At 37.3% G+C, this 14,887-nt stretch overlaps 1 protein-coding gene across 3 annotated transcripts in view; it reads right to left on the bottom strand.

Moving 5' to 3' along the window:
- Positions 1–3,354: 3,354 nt before the first annotated feature.
- heatr3 (HEAT repeat containing 3) overlaps positions 3,355–14,887 on the bottom strand; it is a 44,583-nt gene continuing 33,050 nt past the window's right edge. Inside the window, exons 8-15 of one of the 3 annotated variants that reach the window (XM_043706947.1) lie at positions 13,060–13,150; positions 8,718–8,863; positions 6,600–6,682; positions 6,381–6,517; positions 4,844–4,932; positions 4,499–4,645; positions 3,951–4,127; positions 3,355–3,756 (exon numbers count right to left, since the gene is read on the bottom strand). In XM_043706947.1, coding sequence (XP_043562882.1) covers positions 3,643–3,756; positions 3,951–4,127; positions 4,499–4,645; positions 4,844–4,932; positions 6,381–6,517; positions 6,600–6,682; positions 8,718–8,863; positions 13,060–13,150 — 984 coding nt within the window. In that variant the 3' untranslated portion in view covers positions 3,355–3,642. The remainder of the gene's footprint in view (positions 3,757–3,950; positions 4,128–4,498; positions 4,646–4,843; positions 4,933–6,380; positions 6,518–6,599; positions 6,683–8,717; positions 8,864–13,059; positions 13,151–14,887) is intronic. The other 2 variants (XM_043706945.1, XM_043706946.1) reach the window with 2 other exon arrangements.

The raw sequence follows: 14,887 nt of genomic DNA, 5'->3' as shown, positions 1-14,887 counted from the left end.
CGTCGACCATGTCGGGGGGGAAATTGCGGTCCTTGAAGAAGGTGGCCATCTGTGTTGTACGTATTTTGAACTGGTCCTCCTGGGAGCAGATGCGGCGGAGACGAAGGATTTGGGAGAATGGGATGGCGTTTTTACAGGGGGCAGGATGGGAGGAGGTGTAGTCCAGGTAGCTGTGGGAGTCGGTTGGTTTGTAGTAGATGTCCGTGTTGATTCGGTCGCCTGAGATAGAAATAGAAAGGTCGAGGAAGGGGAGGGAGGAATCTGAGACTGTCCAGGTGAATTTGAGGTCGGGGTGGAAGGTGTTAGTGTAGTGGATGAACTGTTCAACCTCCTCGTGGGAGCACGAGGTAGCGCCGATACAGTCATCAATGTAGCGGAGGAAAAGATGGGGGGTGGGGCCAGTGTAGTTGCGGAAGATGGATTGTTCCACATACCCTACGAAGAGGTAGCCAATAATTCAAATGAACAAGTTTGAAAAGAACCATTTTAATGAAACAAAAAAAAAACCTGAGTACTGAAGAAGGGTCACTGAAACCAAACTGTTGGCTCTTGCCTTCTCTCTACAGATGATGTTTGATGTGTTGCGTTTCTCCAGCAAATTCTTTGTTTTCAAAATCAGATTGTAATTTTGCATTGAGAAAGCTAAATATGTAGTAATGAGAATAACTGAGTGTATAGTATCCTATTTTGAAACAGTGATTAATGCTGTTAACATTTTGAAAGATTGGTCACCTCTATTCTATGTGAATCCACAGTAAATGTTAGTACTGAAAAAGTGCTGGCTCAATGAAGCCTTTAAATATTTTTTAAAAAAAGGTAGATAGATTCTTGATTACCAAAGGAGTAAAAGATTATTGGGAGTATGCAGGAATATAGACTTGAGGTTTAAAATCAGAACAATCATGGTCTGTTTGAATAGCAGAGCAGACACAAATGCATACTCATGTTCCTTGTTCTTATGTTCATAAGGTATGACTTTTCAAAACAAGATGAAGGTGTCTTTCAGTGCAGAAATTTGTTGGGCAATTAGATTTACAAAACAATGATAAAATTGTTTTGAAGAAAATTATATCCTCAGGCAGTATTTGCAGTGATCTGTGCTGTTACACATAGAAGTTCCACATCCAGACAGCTTCTGCCCAATAGTGACTTTTCACAGCAGCTAGCCATACAGTAAGGAAACAGATCCTTCAGTCCAACCAGTCCATGCTGAACATATCCCAAACTAAACTTTCCATTGCCGACTCCTGGTCCATATCCCTCCAAATCTTTCCTATTCATGTATCTATCCACTTGTCTTTTAAATGTTGTCATTGTATCCACATTCACACTTCCTCAAGAAGCTCATTCTATACCCGGACCACCGTCTGTGTAAAAAAAATTGTCACTTCTTTTTTAAAAAATCTCTCTCCTCTCACTTAAAAATGTGCCCCCTAGTCTTGAAATCCCCCATCCTAGGGAAAAGGCAACTACCATTAACTCAATCTATACCTCTCATTACTTTATGAACTTCTATCAGGTCACCTGTCAACCTCATAATACTACAAAGGGGAGTTCAATTTGAAGCCACTAAAACAGATTTCAGCATTGGGCATGACACAACAATTAAGTGCAACTCATTTAATGACAGCAACATGATACTGAATTCCACGAGTAATCCTAGAAGTCTTACATTCGGAATACTCCGGTGCTCATCTAGAACCTGACTGGGAATTGCAGCATGACTAGATCGGATTTTGGAAGAGCTAGTTGAAGAGAGTATCTGTATTTTAATGACTAGAATCTTGAAATTAGATCCTTAAATATAGCACATAAATTACAATTATTTATTCTGACAGGATGTAAGAGGCAAACAATCTTGTTCTGGTTTTTACCAAGTCTTCTGGGCATTTTTACTTGTCTGATACAGATGTATCTGTAGATTGAAAGAGCTAACCCTCAGTTGAAATTTCTCCAGTCTTATTCATGAGTTACCTTGGGTCCAAAGCTCTTGTGCAAAACAGCATGATAGGTGGTACTTTGCGACTCCAGTTAATTTTATTTCTACAAAGCACTCTGCACCCACTGAGCTTAAAAAAATTAAGACAACTCCACTATTAGCCTCAGCTTGTGAAAGTCTGGTTGATGTGATTTACTTACCTAGTACTGCACCTGGCTGGAGACTATCAGCTCTACTGACAGGTTGGGCAAACAGCCACTTGGAATAATTCCCAGGGATCCAAATACAGCTGGGATTCCAGAATGCTGATGTATCTAATGTCCGTTAAGAGCACAGAATAATACTTCACCAACTGAGCAGAGCTCTCTTTCACAAACTAGGCACCATCTTTATGATGCAGAAGTATCAATAACGCCTCAAGATGAAAGTGTGCAGGGTTCTTGTTACAAATGTGTTCAGCCTGAAAGGGCAATGAAAATAAAAGACTACCAATAAAAGACACATGGAAGTGATAGGAATAGAAAATGGCTAGATAATTTGACAGGGAAACCAGTTTCAGACACATATACCATACGGTGGTTCATTCTTGGTAAGGTTAGGCTTTATCCTTCACTACTCCCTTTGATATTTTGATGTTTATCATGAGAAAGATGGCAAGGCATTCAAACAGTTGAATATTCCTACACCCTGGACTTTCAGGAATGAATTTTTTCATGTGTTCTAATTGATCTATTCAAAAGATGTATTTTCCAGATAAATTATCCTCAATAAACAAGTATCTTAACTGTATCTTAAATAGATCTGAAGAATAAAAAACATTTTACAAAAATAAAATGGCTTTGTTACAAATCAAAGATGGATTTAGATTAGATTACATTAGATTCCCTACAGTGTGGAAACAGGCCCTTCAGCCCAATAAGTCCACACCGACCTTCCGAACAGCAACACACCCAGACCCATTCCCCTACATTTACCTCTGACTAATGCACCTTACACTATGGGCAATTTAGCATGGCCAATTCACCTAATCTGCACATCTTTGGACTGTGCGAGGAAACCAGAGCACCCAGAGGAAACCCATGCAGACACGGGAAGAATGTGCAAACTCCACACAGACAGTTGCCCGAGGCAGGAATTGAACCCTGGTCCCTGGCGCTGTGAGGCAGCAGTGCTAACCACTGAGCCACTGTACCGCCCCATGGACAAATAAAATAAAATGGGAGACAGAGACTAGAGTGGATCTTGCAGTTACTCCTGAGATTTAGGCTTATTTCTAAATTTACGTTTCACTAAAATTATGCGATCTACATGAATTATACGATGGAGTAAATGCATCATGTATTATGTTACAATAACTTGTGATTCTTAAGGGTGGGGAATCATTTTGTTGAATTTGTTTTTAAAAATTGTGCTGGCATCAACAAAATAAACAAATTAGTATAACTTTCAAAAATGATATTTATGTAACTACCCTCAGTATTAACATATTTAACGGCATTGTTTGAAAACAAAACATCTTGTAATCATCCAGACTTTACTTTTTTAAGAAGTCTTTTGAGTAATAGATTATGGCAAATTCACATTTTAAAAAACTGTTTACTGAGCATCAACATTTTTACAACTGTGTGTGTCAAAGTAAGAAAGTCTCAGCTGGAAATATAAAATTCAACTTTCCTTTAAAATCAGCCTTCATGGTCATCTGCTTATTTTTTTACTAAAGCCTCTTGGTAGGCAATAAATCGCTTTAGATTAACCTTCACATTGTCAAGGACCAGTCGCTGATCGGGAGTGAGGGTACCTTTACCTTCCTTTTGGATCTAATAAATAAAAAAGATGTTTCCTATTAAAAGTGGACTTTAAAGCATAACTTTAACTGAAAAAGAATACTTCTTTATGAACTTCTGTACTACAACTACTTTGCAGAACATTGATTTTAATTCATTAACTTAGAAAGCCTTGGTTCAAAACTTTAAAGAATTAACATGACTGTAGTGCATTTTATATCAATTACCCTTGATTTGAAAACTGGTTGAAAGGACTTGAGGGCCTGGACAAGCTTCATCTGATCTGCAGCCTTCTCTGCCTCTTTCCCATCAGCAAACACATCAATGATGGCATCCAGGGCTTCACCAACCACCACAACTGAGGAATCCTTATTGGCTACTTGAAGCAAAAAATTTCCTATCATCTGGAATTAATAAACATATGGAAAAAATGGAAAATACTATAGTTTTCCTACATCTGTATGTATGAACAAGATGCAGGATAAATTGAAAAACATTTCAAATAATTTTGTTAGCTAGTTCTGCAGAACTATGGACGTGGTTCAAAATATTTTGCAAAGGATGTTGATACATTCTCCGTTGCAAAAATATATTTACTTCTAATTATGAAGTAAAATGCTAATTTTTACTCTGCCATATAGCTGGCACACAAGCCATGTGAATTTGCAAATTTTGTTTGAAACTGTTTTTTGTCTTATTGAGTTTAAACATTTAGCTTAAACTCTGTCAGAATTGAGACTACAGGTATGTAAAGAGTTTAATTCTTTTCAAATACCTGAAGCACTTCGGCAGTGTTATCTTCTTTGGCGAGTGCACTGCCACGGATTCCCATCATAGCAACCACGTTGACTCGTGTACTGGTGTTTTCACACTGAGCTCCCGCCTCACACAATATCATTAGCTGTTGTGCATTCAGGCTCTGCTTCGTAATAGAAAAGACAGTCAAAATGCATTGGGGTGCTAAGAAAAAAGACAATGAAATGTATTGGCTATCATTTATCCTTCCTACTTGTTAAGTACAATTAGCAGTTATTTTTACAGTTAAACCAATACCTTAAAGTATAGGATAAATGTGATTTCATTGATTGAAAGAAATTTCAAATACAATAACTGAACTTACTTGAGGAAGATTTTGGGAAGCTATTCTCTGCAGCAATGACCTTATTGCACTAGTCACAGCCTCTAAAAACTCTGAATCCTTTGGCAGCTCTGCATCAAATATAGATTTGAACAAATTTACAAAACACATTTATTACAAGAGACAAACAAACTGGGTCATTATTGAGCATTTGAACCTCAAGCAATATAATTCACTGAAGCCTGGCTCTTACATTAGAGAGCAGATGAAGGGCTTCGGCCTGAAACATCGATTCTCTTGCTCCTCGGATGCTGCCTGATTTGCTGCGTTTTTCCAGCGCCACACTCACAACTCTAATCTCCAGCATCTTAGGTCCTCACTGTCTCCACATTGACAGTATGGCCTAGAGTACATACTGGTATCTGGAAATGAGCTAAGCTAGCATTAAAGATGAAGGAATTTTAAATGAAAGTTATGTAAGAGTAAATTACATTTTCATGATCATTAATGTTTCTTAATCCAGCATTGTGGGCGGCACGGTGGCACAGTGGTTAGCACTGCTGCCTCACATCTAATCTAATCTAATCTAATCTAATCTAATCTAATCTAATCTAATCTAATCTAATCTAATCTAATCTAATCTAATCTAATCTAATCTAATCTAATCTAATCTAATCTAATCTAATCTAATCTAATCTAATCTAATCTAATCTAATCTAATCTAATCTAATCTAATCTAATCTAATCTAATCTAATCTAATCATTGTGCTGAAAGTCAGCATTCGCTCTGCAAAACTGGCCACATCTTAGAATCAAAGGAAAGAGCACAGGGAGTTTTTGTTGGTGACCCATTTGTGTCCATTCAAGGAATTACTCCAAATTACAATCCATTCTTTTAAAGTAAAAACACAAGTATGTATGTTTTAAGCATCTTTAAATATTAAAAACAAATTTAAGAAACTGACTGGAATGTTCAATAAAAATCAAATGGCAGTTTTATAAAAGTTTTTCAGTGATTTAAAATCAGATTACTCACAGATGGTAGATTCAACACTCAATAAAAGCGTTTATTTTCAATTGCACTCATAAGTCAGCACAAAGTTACCATGAAAAATTAACAATTCTATATTTCACCCTGTGTGATGATTGTGTAAATAAATTTGCATTTAACTTCACAATTTGCTCCCACTTTGCCAATTGTGCCAAAAACCTCTTCTTTATGGTCATTTTTGAGTGATTTATTTATTTTAATAGATTTTATACTACCCAATATTCCTTACTAATAACTAACTGTTGCACTTTAGAAAAACGGAATGTCAGAGAGAAACTCAGCAGTTTAGCAACATCTGTGGAGAGAGAAACAGAATTAATGTTTTGAATCCAGTTAGTTACTGTCAGGAAGTTTTAATGACAGCCAGTGACTGTATTGACTCATATGAAGACATTAATTGTTTTCCTTAAGCAGAGTTCCATACGGGACATCTGCATAAAACTGATATTCTACAGCAACAACATGGAAAAGATAAAAGTGGAAAGCACTAAGTGCTTAGCTATATCTACTATTATCCAATTAACTTACCTGACTGGGAGAAAACAAGCTTTGCAAGGTGCTGTGAAAGACCCTGAAGTGCAACTGGCCCCCCAAGCTCCTCTATATCCAATACTGATAAAAGGTTATGGAGACAGGTCAGGGCTCTGCACTGTATTCGTTTCATCCTACAGAAAAATGTAGCAAAAAGTCTTAATTTTCAAACTTCCTTTAGTTAATTTACTGTAACATACAAGATCTTTTACTTACTTTGCAATTAGATGTTGCCAAGATGGATATTTCATACATACATCTACAGTCCCACTGTCCGGGAACTCTGTCTTCTCCAGAACCTAAGGATTTATCAGTTAAGACAAGCATTATAAAAAAGAAAAAGCATTTATGTCAACTCTCAAGCATCTACTGACATCTCTTTTTAATCCATCACTTCCAGGTCTTAATTCATTATTAGGCCAAATGTTTAACAAATCTGTATGTGCAATTTAATTTCAGAATCATGGCTGTGATTTAAAAAGTTTTACCACATTATCCTAACTAATGTTCTATGTGAACGTTTTGAAGATTCACACTTAACACAGCAAGTGAGAAACACTAACAAGATAACAGTTTGATTTTTTACACTGGTAGAAGATTCACCCCAGGGAAGAGAAACACATCAACTCATGCCAGCTACATAGCATGCACAATAATTGTTGTGGAGTAACTTGCCATATTCTGGAAAGGGCAATTTGACAACACAAACTCAAGGCAAGGATAAAGGCAATAAAGAAATCCTTATTAAAGTACATTATTCTTTAACGTTTATAAAAGCCTAATTGTTTAATGTTTTTGTTATGATTGCAGATAGGTATGTTATCGATCAGCAATAGCTGATGGAGTTGACTGGGGTTGACAGATGGTGCTGCCTCACTACACTGCTAAACTAATCAATGTTCCTTGTTGATGGCTTCATTACCGCCAGTAAGGCTGATTTCCTGACACACTGCAGTTGCATGCAGTGGTTTTCACACATATCCTAATTTCCCAATTTCCCAGCTTTGATTTTTAGAAACCTGCCTTTTTCTAAACCAACCTCTTATGAGACAAAAACAGTTGCACAGTTCTTATCAGAACAGATTCTACTTACCAAAAGCAGATTTTTGAAATCGTTTTCTGTAAAACGTGTTCAATGTGCCTTCGTATTATCTTTAAATATAGCTAATTGGTGCGTTGACTGCACCCTAATCCCAACTCTGACAGTTTTATGTCTTTTAACAAATGAAAAGTATACTTTCCTAATGTGAATGATATAAATGGTCAGTTTGACTTCTAAACTTGCACAGCTGAATGGCAAACATCTGACATCATTCAAAATGTTCAAAAGTCAAATCTGCTTTGGAAAAAAAAGGTCAGGACTCTTCAATGATTGGAAACTGAATAGATTTTTTTTTTAAAACTGTCATGTAGGTTTGCCCTCAGATATAATCCTGAAAACATGAGTGGAGCATCGTAGGCTGGAAATTGTTGATTCAGGAACAAACAGAGATATTTTCTCCACCCTCTTGGAAAGCAACATTACATGAAAGAAGTGAAACCATCACTGTATTCTAACAGATGAAAGGCTTAACAGACAATCAATTCTTCAATGTATAATTTCAGTTACATCACACTGCAAATTTTTGCTATAAATTCTGTGTTACAATCGAGTCCTCCACTATCACCTGATGAAGGAGCGTCGCTCCGAAAGCTAGTGTGCTTCCAATTAAACCTATTGGACTATAACCTGGTGCTGTGTGATTTTTAACTTTGTACACCCCAGTCCAACACCGGCATCTCCGAATCATCATTACTATGTCAGGTATCTATCTACCATGCAATTCCTGAATAGGTTTTGCTATTTAAAGGAAGTTAAATAGCAAAATACACTTACGTCAATTGTCAGTCAAAAGCAATTCTTTTTTTAAAAACAGAAAGTGGCATAATTCTCTTCAATAAATAATTCCATTTCTTTAAAATAAAAGACGTACAAAATTGTAGATGTGAGCAAGGTTTAGAAATGCCACCAACAGCAGTATTTGTAAAGGCCATGATGTAGCTGCTGTTAGACATGCTCATAGTGCTACTGCTTTCAGCATTATCTGTTACTTGTTTCAACAATGGCATCAAGTGAAATCTGATCTCCACCGAGAGTTTTAGTACCAAATATGAAGCAAAGACTCTTCTCTAATGGCCACAAAAAAACGTTGCATCAGGCAATGCAAAAGAATTATGATAAACAAGTAGAGCATACACATTCTACAGCAAACATCATTTAATTTATTGCTAGAGAGCATTGAAAAAAGAAAATTATGTTTATTCTAAAACTACAATCAGAGTTTGTATTTTTACCTTTTTTGGAATAAGGTAGATCACAAGTGCAGAGAGGACTTCTGCAGATAGACAGGGTGGAGAAAACAGTATCCCAGCCCCTTCAGTCATAGAGTTATCACTTTCATCACTGCTTGACATTTCCTCCCATTCATCATCTGAAGGATCTGAATATAAACAGAAATTAAAGTGTCATTACCATAAAATTTACAGAGAAGACGCTGGTTCTACTATTCACACTCAGATCAATCAAGGATGTAATTATTGAACATGTAATGTTTTGCTTTGCATATATTTGTTGGATACTTTATAGAAGACTACTACATTCATGGTTTAATTACATTCATCTGATTATATCTGATATACTGCAAAATAAATTAGTTTTGTGACTACAGTCTGGTGAAATTACCTCAGATTTCTATACTGTGTTTTGTGCAACATCAGATTGAACTAGTGGTAATTTTGAAATGCTTTCACTTAAATGTATCCAACTTAACATGTCAAGATCTATCCACATATTTGGTTCAGAGACTTAACAGTTACTGGCATTCATAAATTAATAGGATCAAATAATAATGACAATGGCATATTCTGAAATACAATTGTTACTTTAGCTCACAAATTTGGGCTTTTCTTAAGGTGAACTTCTGATGACTGAATTATCCAATAGAAATTTGAGAGGGAGGCAGTTACTGTCCCAAATGATATTTGCAAAATACTTCTCTTTTACGATGAATCACAGCCACAGGATGAGAGATCAACCAACAGAGAAATTATATAGTCCGATATAAATAAATCTCTCGATGAGGGTTTCAGCATCATTTGGGTTGATATTGGGTATAGGCAGACCATCTTGCAGTGGGTGGAGGTAATCATAATTTTGTGATTGGAATTGTGGGATCAGAATTTTGGCCAGAGATTGAAAAGATAGAGGGCTTGCAAATAGCCAGGTTCAGATGAAGATGGGAGGTGGGGAAGAAAGATTAGGAATCAGTGGCTAAGGCGTGTAGTAAATTGAGGATGATGAAAATCTTGGTTTTGGAATCTTACACAACCCTGATTTTTCATTGCTTCACCATTCTTGGCCATGCATTCAATTGCCTGGGCCCCAACTAATCAGATTCATTCCCTAAATCCTCCATTTCACTCCCTCCTTGAAAATATCAAGATTTAAAGATAAAATCCAAAAACAACATAATTTATAAACTTCTTGAGAGACCTAAAACGGGTATTTAAAGTGGTATAAGAGATTTTTCTAAAGTAGATGGGAAGAGGATCTTGTAAACTTTATGCAGCAGGAAGTCATTTGACCCATCATGGATCTTTGGTAGAACTACCTAATTAATCCCATTCCTGTGCTCCTCCTATATAGCCTGTACATTTTGTATTCAAGTATTTATCCAACTTTATTTTCATTGCTATTGCTGGAAACAAATTCCATTACACTTTCATATCATGATAACTTGCTGTAGCAAAAGGAGGTTTGCTCATGGTTTTGTCAATAACCTTAAATCAAAGTTGTCTGGCTAAAGGCTCTTCTGCCACTGCAATATATTTCTCCTTTTTTGTTCCAACAAAACCATTTATGTTTTTAAAAACTTCTGTCAAATCTGCTCTTACCTTTTTTCAGCTGTACAGAGAAAATCCCAGCTTTGCCTGTCTTTCCTGGCAACTAACATCGTTCATCTCTGGTACTATTCTAGCAAATTCTGCAACATCTTTACAGACTGAAATTCTTTCTAACATGCAATACCCAGAATTGAACACAGTATTCCAACTAAGACCTAATCGGTATCTTATGAACTGTTTGACTTAACTTTGTTGCTCTTGTACCCTATTCATCGATCAATGAAGCAAAGGAACCAATACTTTTAACAGCTTCCCAACTTGCCCTGCTATCAAGGTTTGTGCATACATATCCAGGTCTCCCCTTCATATAACTCTTTAAAATATATAACTTTGTCCACATTGCCTCAACTCATTGTTCCCAAAAAAAGGTACCATTTCATACCTCTCAGTGATAAACTTAACCAGCCAAATGTCAGTCCTTTTCACTAACCTATGCCCTAATCTCCATTACTGTCTCCTTAATTGTTAATTACATTCCTGAGATTTGTGTCATCTGCAAACTTTGACATTATGCCCAGTATACCAACTCCAGGTAATCGGCAGATGTCAAAATGAAGGCTAAAACTAGTTGCCATCAATAAAAGATAAATCTAATAGACATCACAGGCAAAAAGTTAACCAAAGAATGGTAAGTACGTGAAACTTGTTACCAAGTGAAGTAATTGAGTTGACTAGCATAGATGCATTTGAGGAAGTTAAATAAGTGCACAGCGAGGAAAAGATTGGATGATAGAATTAGGCAGAAAGAGTGAGGGAAAACTCACATGGAGTGCAGGCAGCAGTTGGGGTGGGGGGGCCTGCATCTGTGCTGTAATGGCTTCAAAAGGAATGGTTTTGCCTGATGGATTTCATTGGCTTTTTAAAACCAAGAGTAATGTATTGACTGTACCCTGATAAGTCTTAAAACACAGTGCACCCAAGCTTCCAGAAAACACATGGCTAAACAGCTCATGAAAGGCTTCTGTACAAGCTCAAATATATAAAAATTCAAGATTGAAGCAAAATGGATTCTATCAGCTCATTCAAAAGAAAAAAAACATTCATAACTGTTAGGTATGAGGGAAATATCAAAAAAGCTATCATCTGAAGATATTTTATGCAACTGATTTAAAAGGAAAATGAACAATATCTTAAATTTTAGTTTAATATTCAAAGACAATTAATGTAAACCATCCCATGATTGTCTCTCTATTGAAAAATAGCTGACAAGCAACAAAAAAACACAACTACTATAACACTCTATGATGGTCATAATGTACAATATCCATTCTGTATGATACATGGGAAGGAAAAATGAGTGTTCCAAAATGGAAAGAGAAAGATGATATTGGAACATTAATGTGCCTCCTGGATTATGTACAAATCATGAATAAAATTCCAGTCAACAATTTATTCTCTCCATTCAAGGAGCAGTTTTTCTTTAATCTTATCTCTTAAAGTGGGTGAAATGGTCTTTTTTGCTTTTCGATTGTTCATACAGTCTTGACCTCTTTCAAGTTTGTAACATTGCAATGCTAACTCTGAAAATAGGCATGTAACAAACAGGAAGGCATTTGAATTTTGCATCCATGAAAGTGACATTAATTTCTGCCAAAAGAAACAAGACATAAGTAAATTTAGAACTTTAAGGAAAATGAAATGATTTGAAGAATCTACTTTAAACAATAAATATTCAACCTTTCTTATTAACGTAACAAAAAAGATTTGAGCTTCTGAATGCTAACAACAATCTGTCCACCAGGGTGTAGTATTATTTCAGAATAAAAAATGAGCAGTAACTAACCAAAGCACTCTGGCTAACACAAGTTCACATTTGTTGAATATCCACCCTCAGTTCAAACAAAGACGAACCAAGCAAGATAATTTACAATATTTTGTAAATAATGTAATGCACTACTTAACAGCATTTTCTCTTTAATTTAAGCAAATAATTGATAAAACATTCAAAACTGGCTCACATTTCTAAAAATGAAATGATCAACGCAATGTATTTTCTTGACTGCAACTACTCAAAGTATTGAAATGCAGCATCGGCAATATTAAAAAAAAGTCCCTCCCTGGGATAATGTAGCATGGTTACTAACTCTTCTCAAAGTTCGATGTGAGGAATCCTTCTTCCCATGTCCTTGTAGTCTAAAATCTCCCTGTACATGGCCTGTACTTTTGACTGGTAAACCATATCTGAACAACTCGGTTTCCTTCCTTCTCTAAGCTACTTTCTCATCTTTACAGTCTTGTCTTCCCCCCCTCTTGTACTACTGTCCTGGAGCCCACAGCCTCTCCAGGGATACTCTGCAATCCTTTCAAAACAGTGCAGCATCAACACCTCACAAGTATCCTGCCGAGGTGAGTTCTTATGATGTTTGGGAGAGGGGTTGACCAATGTCTCAAACCCGTATCCTTTCTATCTCTCCCAATGCCCTTTGATTCAACCAATCAACTCATTTGAAGTGTTCTCCTTAATGACAGCTACCCTGTGGTTGTCTATGACTCTAAGTGCTACTCATAACGTCACCAATAATACTCTTGCCCAGAGTAAAATCTCACATGTAGAGCAGCTGTTTCCTCCCTCAGTGAAATCTCTCGGTTATGAAGAACCCAGCTCATGTGATTGAACCTACCGTATCACAGATAACAACTATGCAGGAGGAAGTACACTCAAGATGGTCACCGCATACACGCAGCATATTATAAATGAAAACATCTTCAGAAATAGTGAGATTTCAGTTCATACCTTCTGAACAACACATATTAACAATGATCTCCAAGGCAGTCTGTTGAGCAGCAAGCAGAACAGTGGCATGCTTCAGCTCCTCACTCTGGGCCTATATACAAATAATAGTTTAAAATGTTACAAACACTTCAAGATTTTCTGCTGAAAACCAAATGAAATTGCACACTTTGCAATGGTACAATATTAAGTAGGTTGAAGACAGTATCAAAGTTTTGTGCAGCACATGTAATATTTTTAACCAAGTGTCAATGACAAACCGAAATCCGTTGTTTCAAAGTGAACATTACCAGGCAAGTCACTATCTCCAGTAAAGTAACTTAAAGTCACCCTGACCTGTAGTTTCTCAGCCTGAAAATAAAGGCATTGCAGTTGAGTGAATCTCAAGACAAATGAGCTTGGTCTTGCGATGATCTGAAGCCAATTCACTCCCCAATGCATCAGTAATTACAACAGAACATATTCTGTCAACTGAATTGCATACAGATATTCTTTATGACTTGGTAAGCAATATATATGTGTAAATTTCATATTGTACAAAATTGATTAAAAACATTCATAACTGCTTTATGTGGGAAAAACAAATGACCTAGAATATCTTGTGATAGATCCACCCCGCCATCACCCAGCGGCAGTGGTTAGCACTAATGCCTCACAGCACCAGGGTCCCAGGTTTGATTCCAGCCTGGGGTGACTGTCTGTGTGGAGTTTGCACATTTTCCCCGTGTCTGCATGGGTTTGCTCCAGTTTCCTCCCACAATCCAAAGATGTGCTGGTCAGGAGAACTGGCCATGCTAAATTGCCCATAGTGCTAGGTGCACGAGTCAGAGGGAAATGGAGCTGGGTGGGTTACTCGTCGGTGTGGACTGGTTGGGCCGAAGGGCCTGGTTCCACACTGTAGGGAATTTAATCTAATATCTCGTAAACGAGTGTTAATTCCTTAAGTAGGCAGATGTTGGAGTCATCAGAAGTCAACTATTGCCTTTAACACACTTTCATTCCTGACGGAGGGCTTATCCTTGAAATGTTGACTCTCCTGCTTTTTGGATGTTGCCTGCCCAACTGTGCTTTTCCAGCAGCACACCTTTGGAACGCTGGCTCTCCAGCATCTGCAGTCCTCACTTGCTCCTCCTTCTGATAACTTCTGTCCAGTTAAGGCAATAAAATTAGTATCAGTTCCCTATCTATCTCAACATTAACCACTTTACACCACTTTTCAAAAAAAAATTGAACAGGTTACTGAGAAACTATGACTTGTGGCAACTGGAGGATGAAATAGGCTTTGTGTGATGAGTTAATGATGTGGGGGGGTTTAAACTAATTTGGCAGGGGGATGGGATCCGGACTTGTAGTCCAGAAAGTAGGCTAGCTGTTTTCAGGATGTCCCAAGAATGTAGGGAGGCTGTGAAGAAGGTAGCACTGACAGGGAATACTTGCAGACACAGAGATGGGTTCAAGTGCGTATACTTCAACGCAAGGAGTATCAGAAATAAGGTGGGTGAACTTAAGGCGTGGATCGGTACCTGGGACTACGATGTTGTGGCCATCACGGAAACGTGGATAGAAGAGGGACAGGAATGGTTGTTGGAGGTTCCTGGTTACAGATGTTTCAGTAAGATTAGGGAGGGTGGTAAAAAAGGAGGGGGGGTGGCGTTGCTAATTAGAAATGGTATAACGGCTGCAGAAAGGCAGTTCGAGGGGGATCTGCCTTTGGAGGTAGTATGGGCTGAAGTCAGAAATAGGAAAGGTGCAGTCACCTTGTTGGGTGTTTACTATAGGCCCCCCAATAGCAGCAGAGATGTGAAGAAACAGATTTTGGAAAGGTGTAGAA

The sequence above is a fragment of the Chiloscyllium plagiosum genome, chromosome 17 (assembly GCF_004010195.1).
Source record: "Chiloscyllium plagiosum isolate BGI_BamShark_2017 chromosome 17, ASM401019v2, whole genome shotgun sequence".
NCBI lineage: Eukaryota > Metazoa > Chordata > Chondrichthyes > Orectolobiformes > Hemiscylliidae > Chiloscyllium > Chiloscyllium plagiosum.
This window is presented reverse-complemented; position numbering and strand designations above follow the sequence as displayed.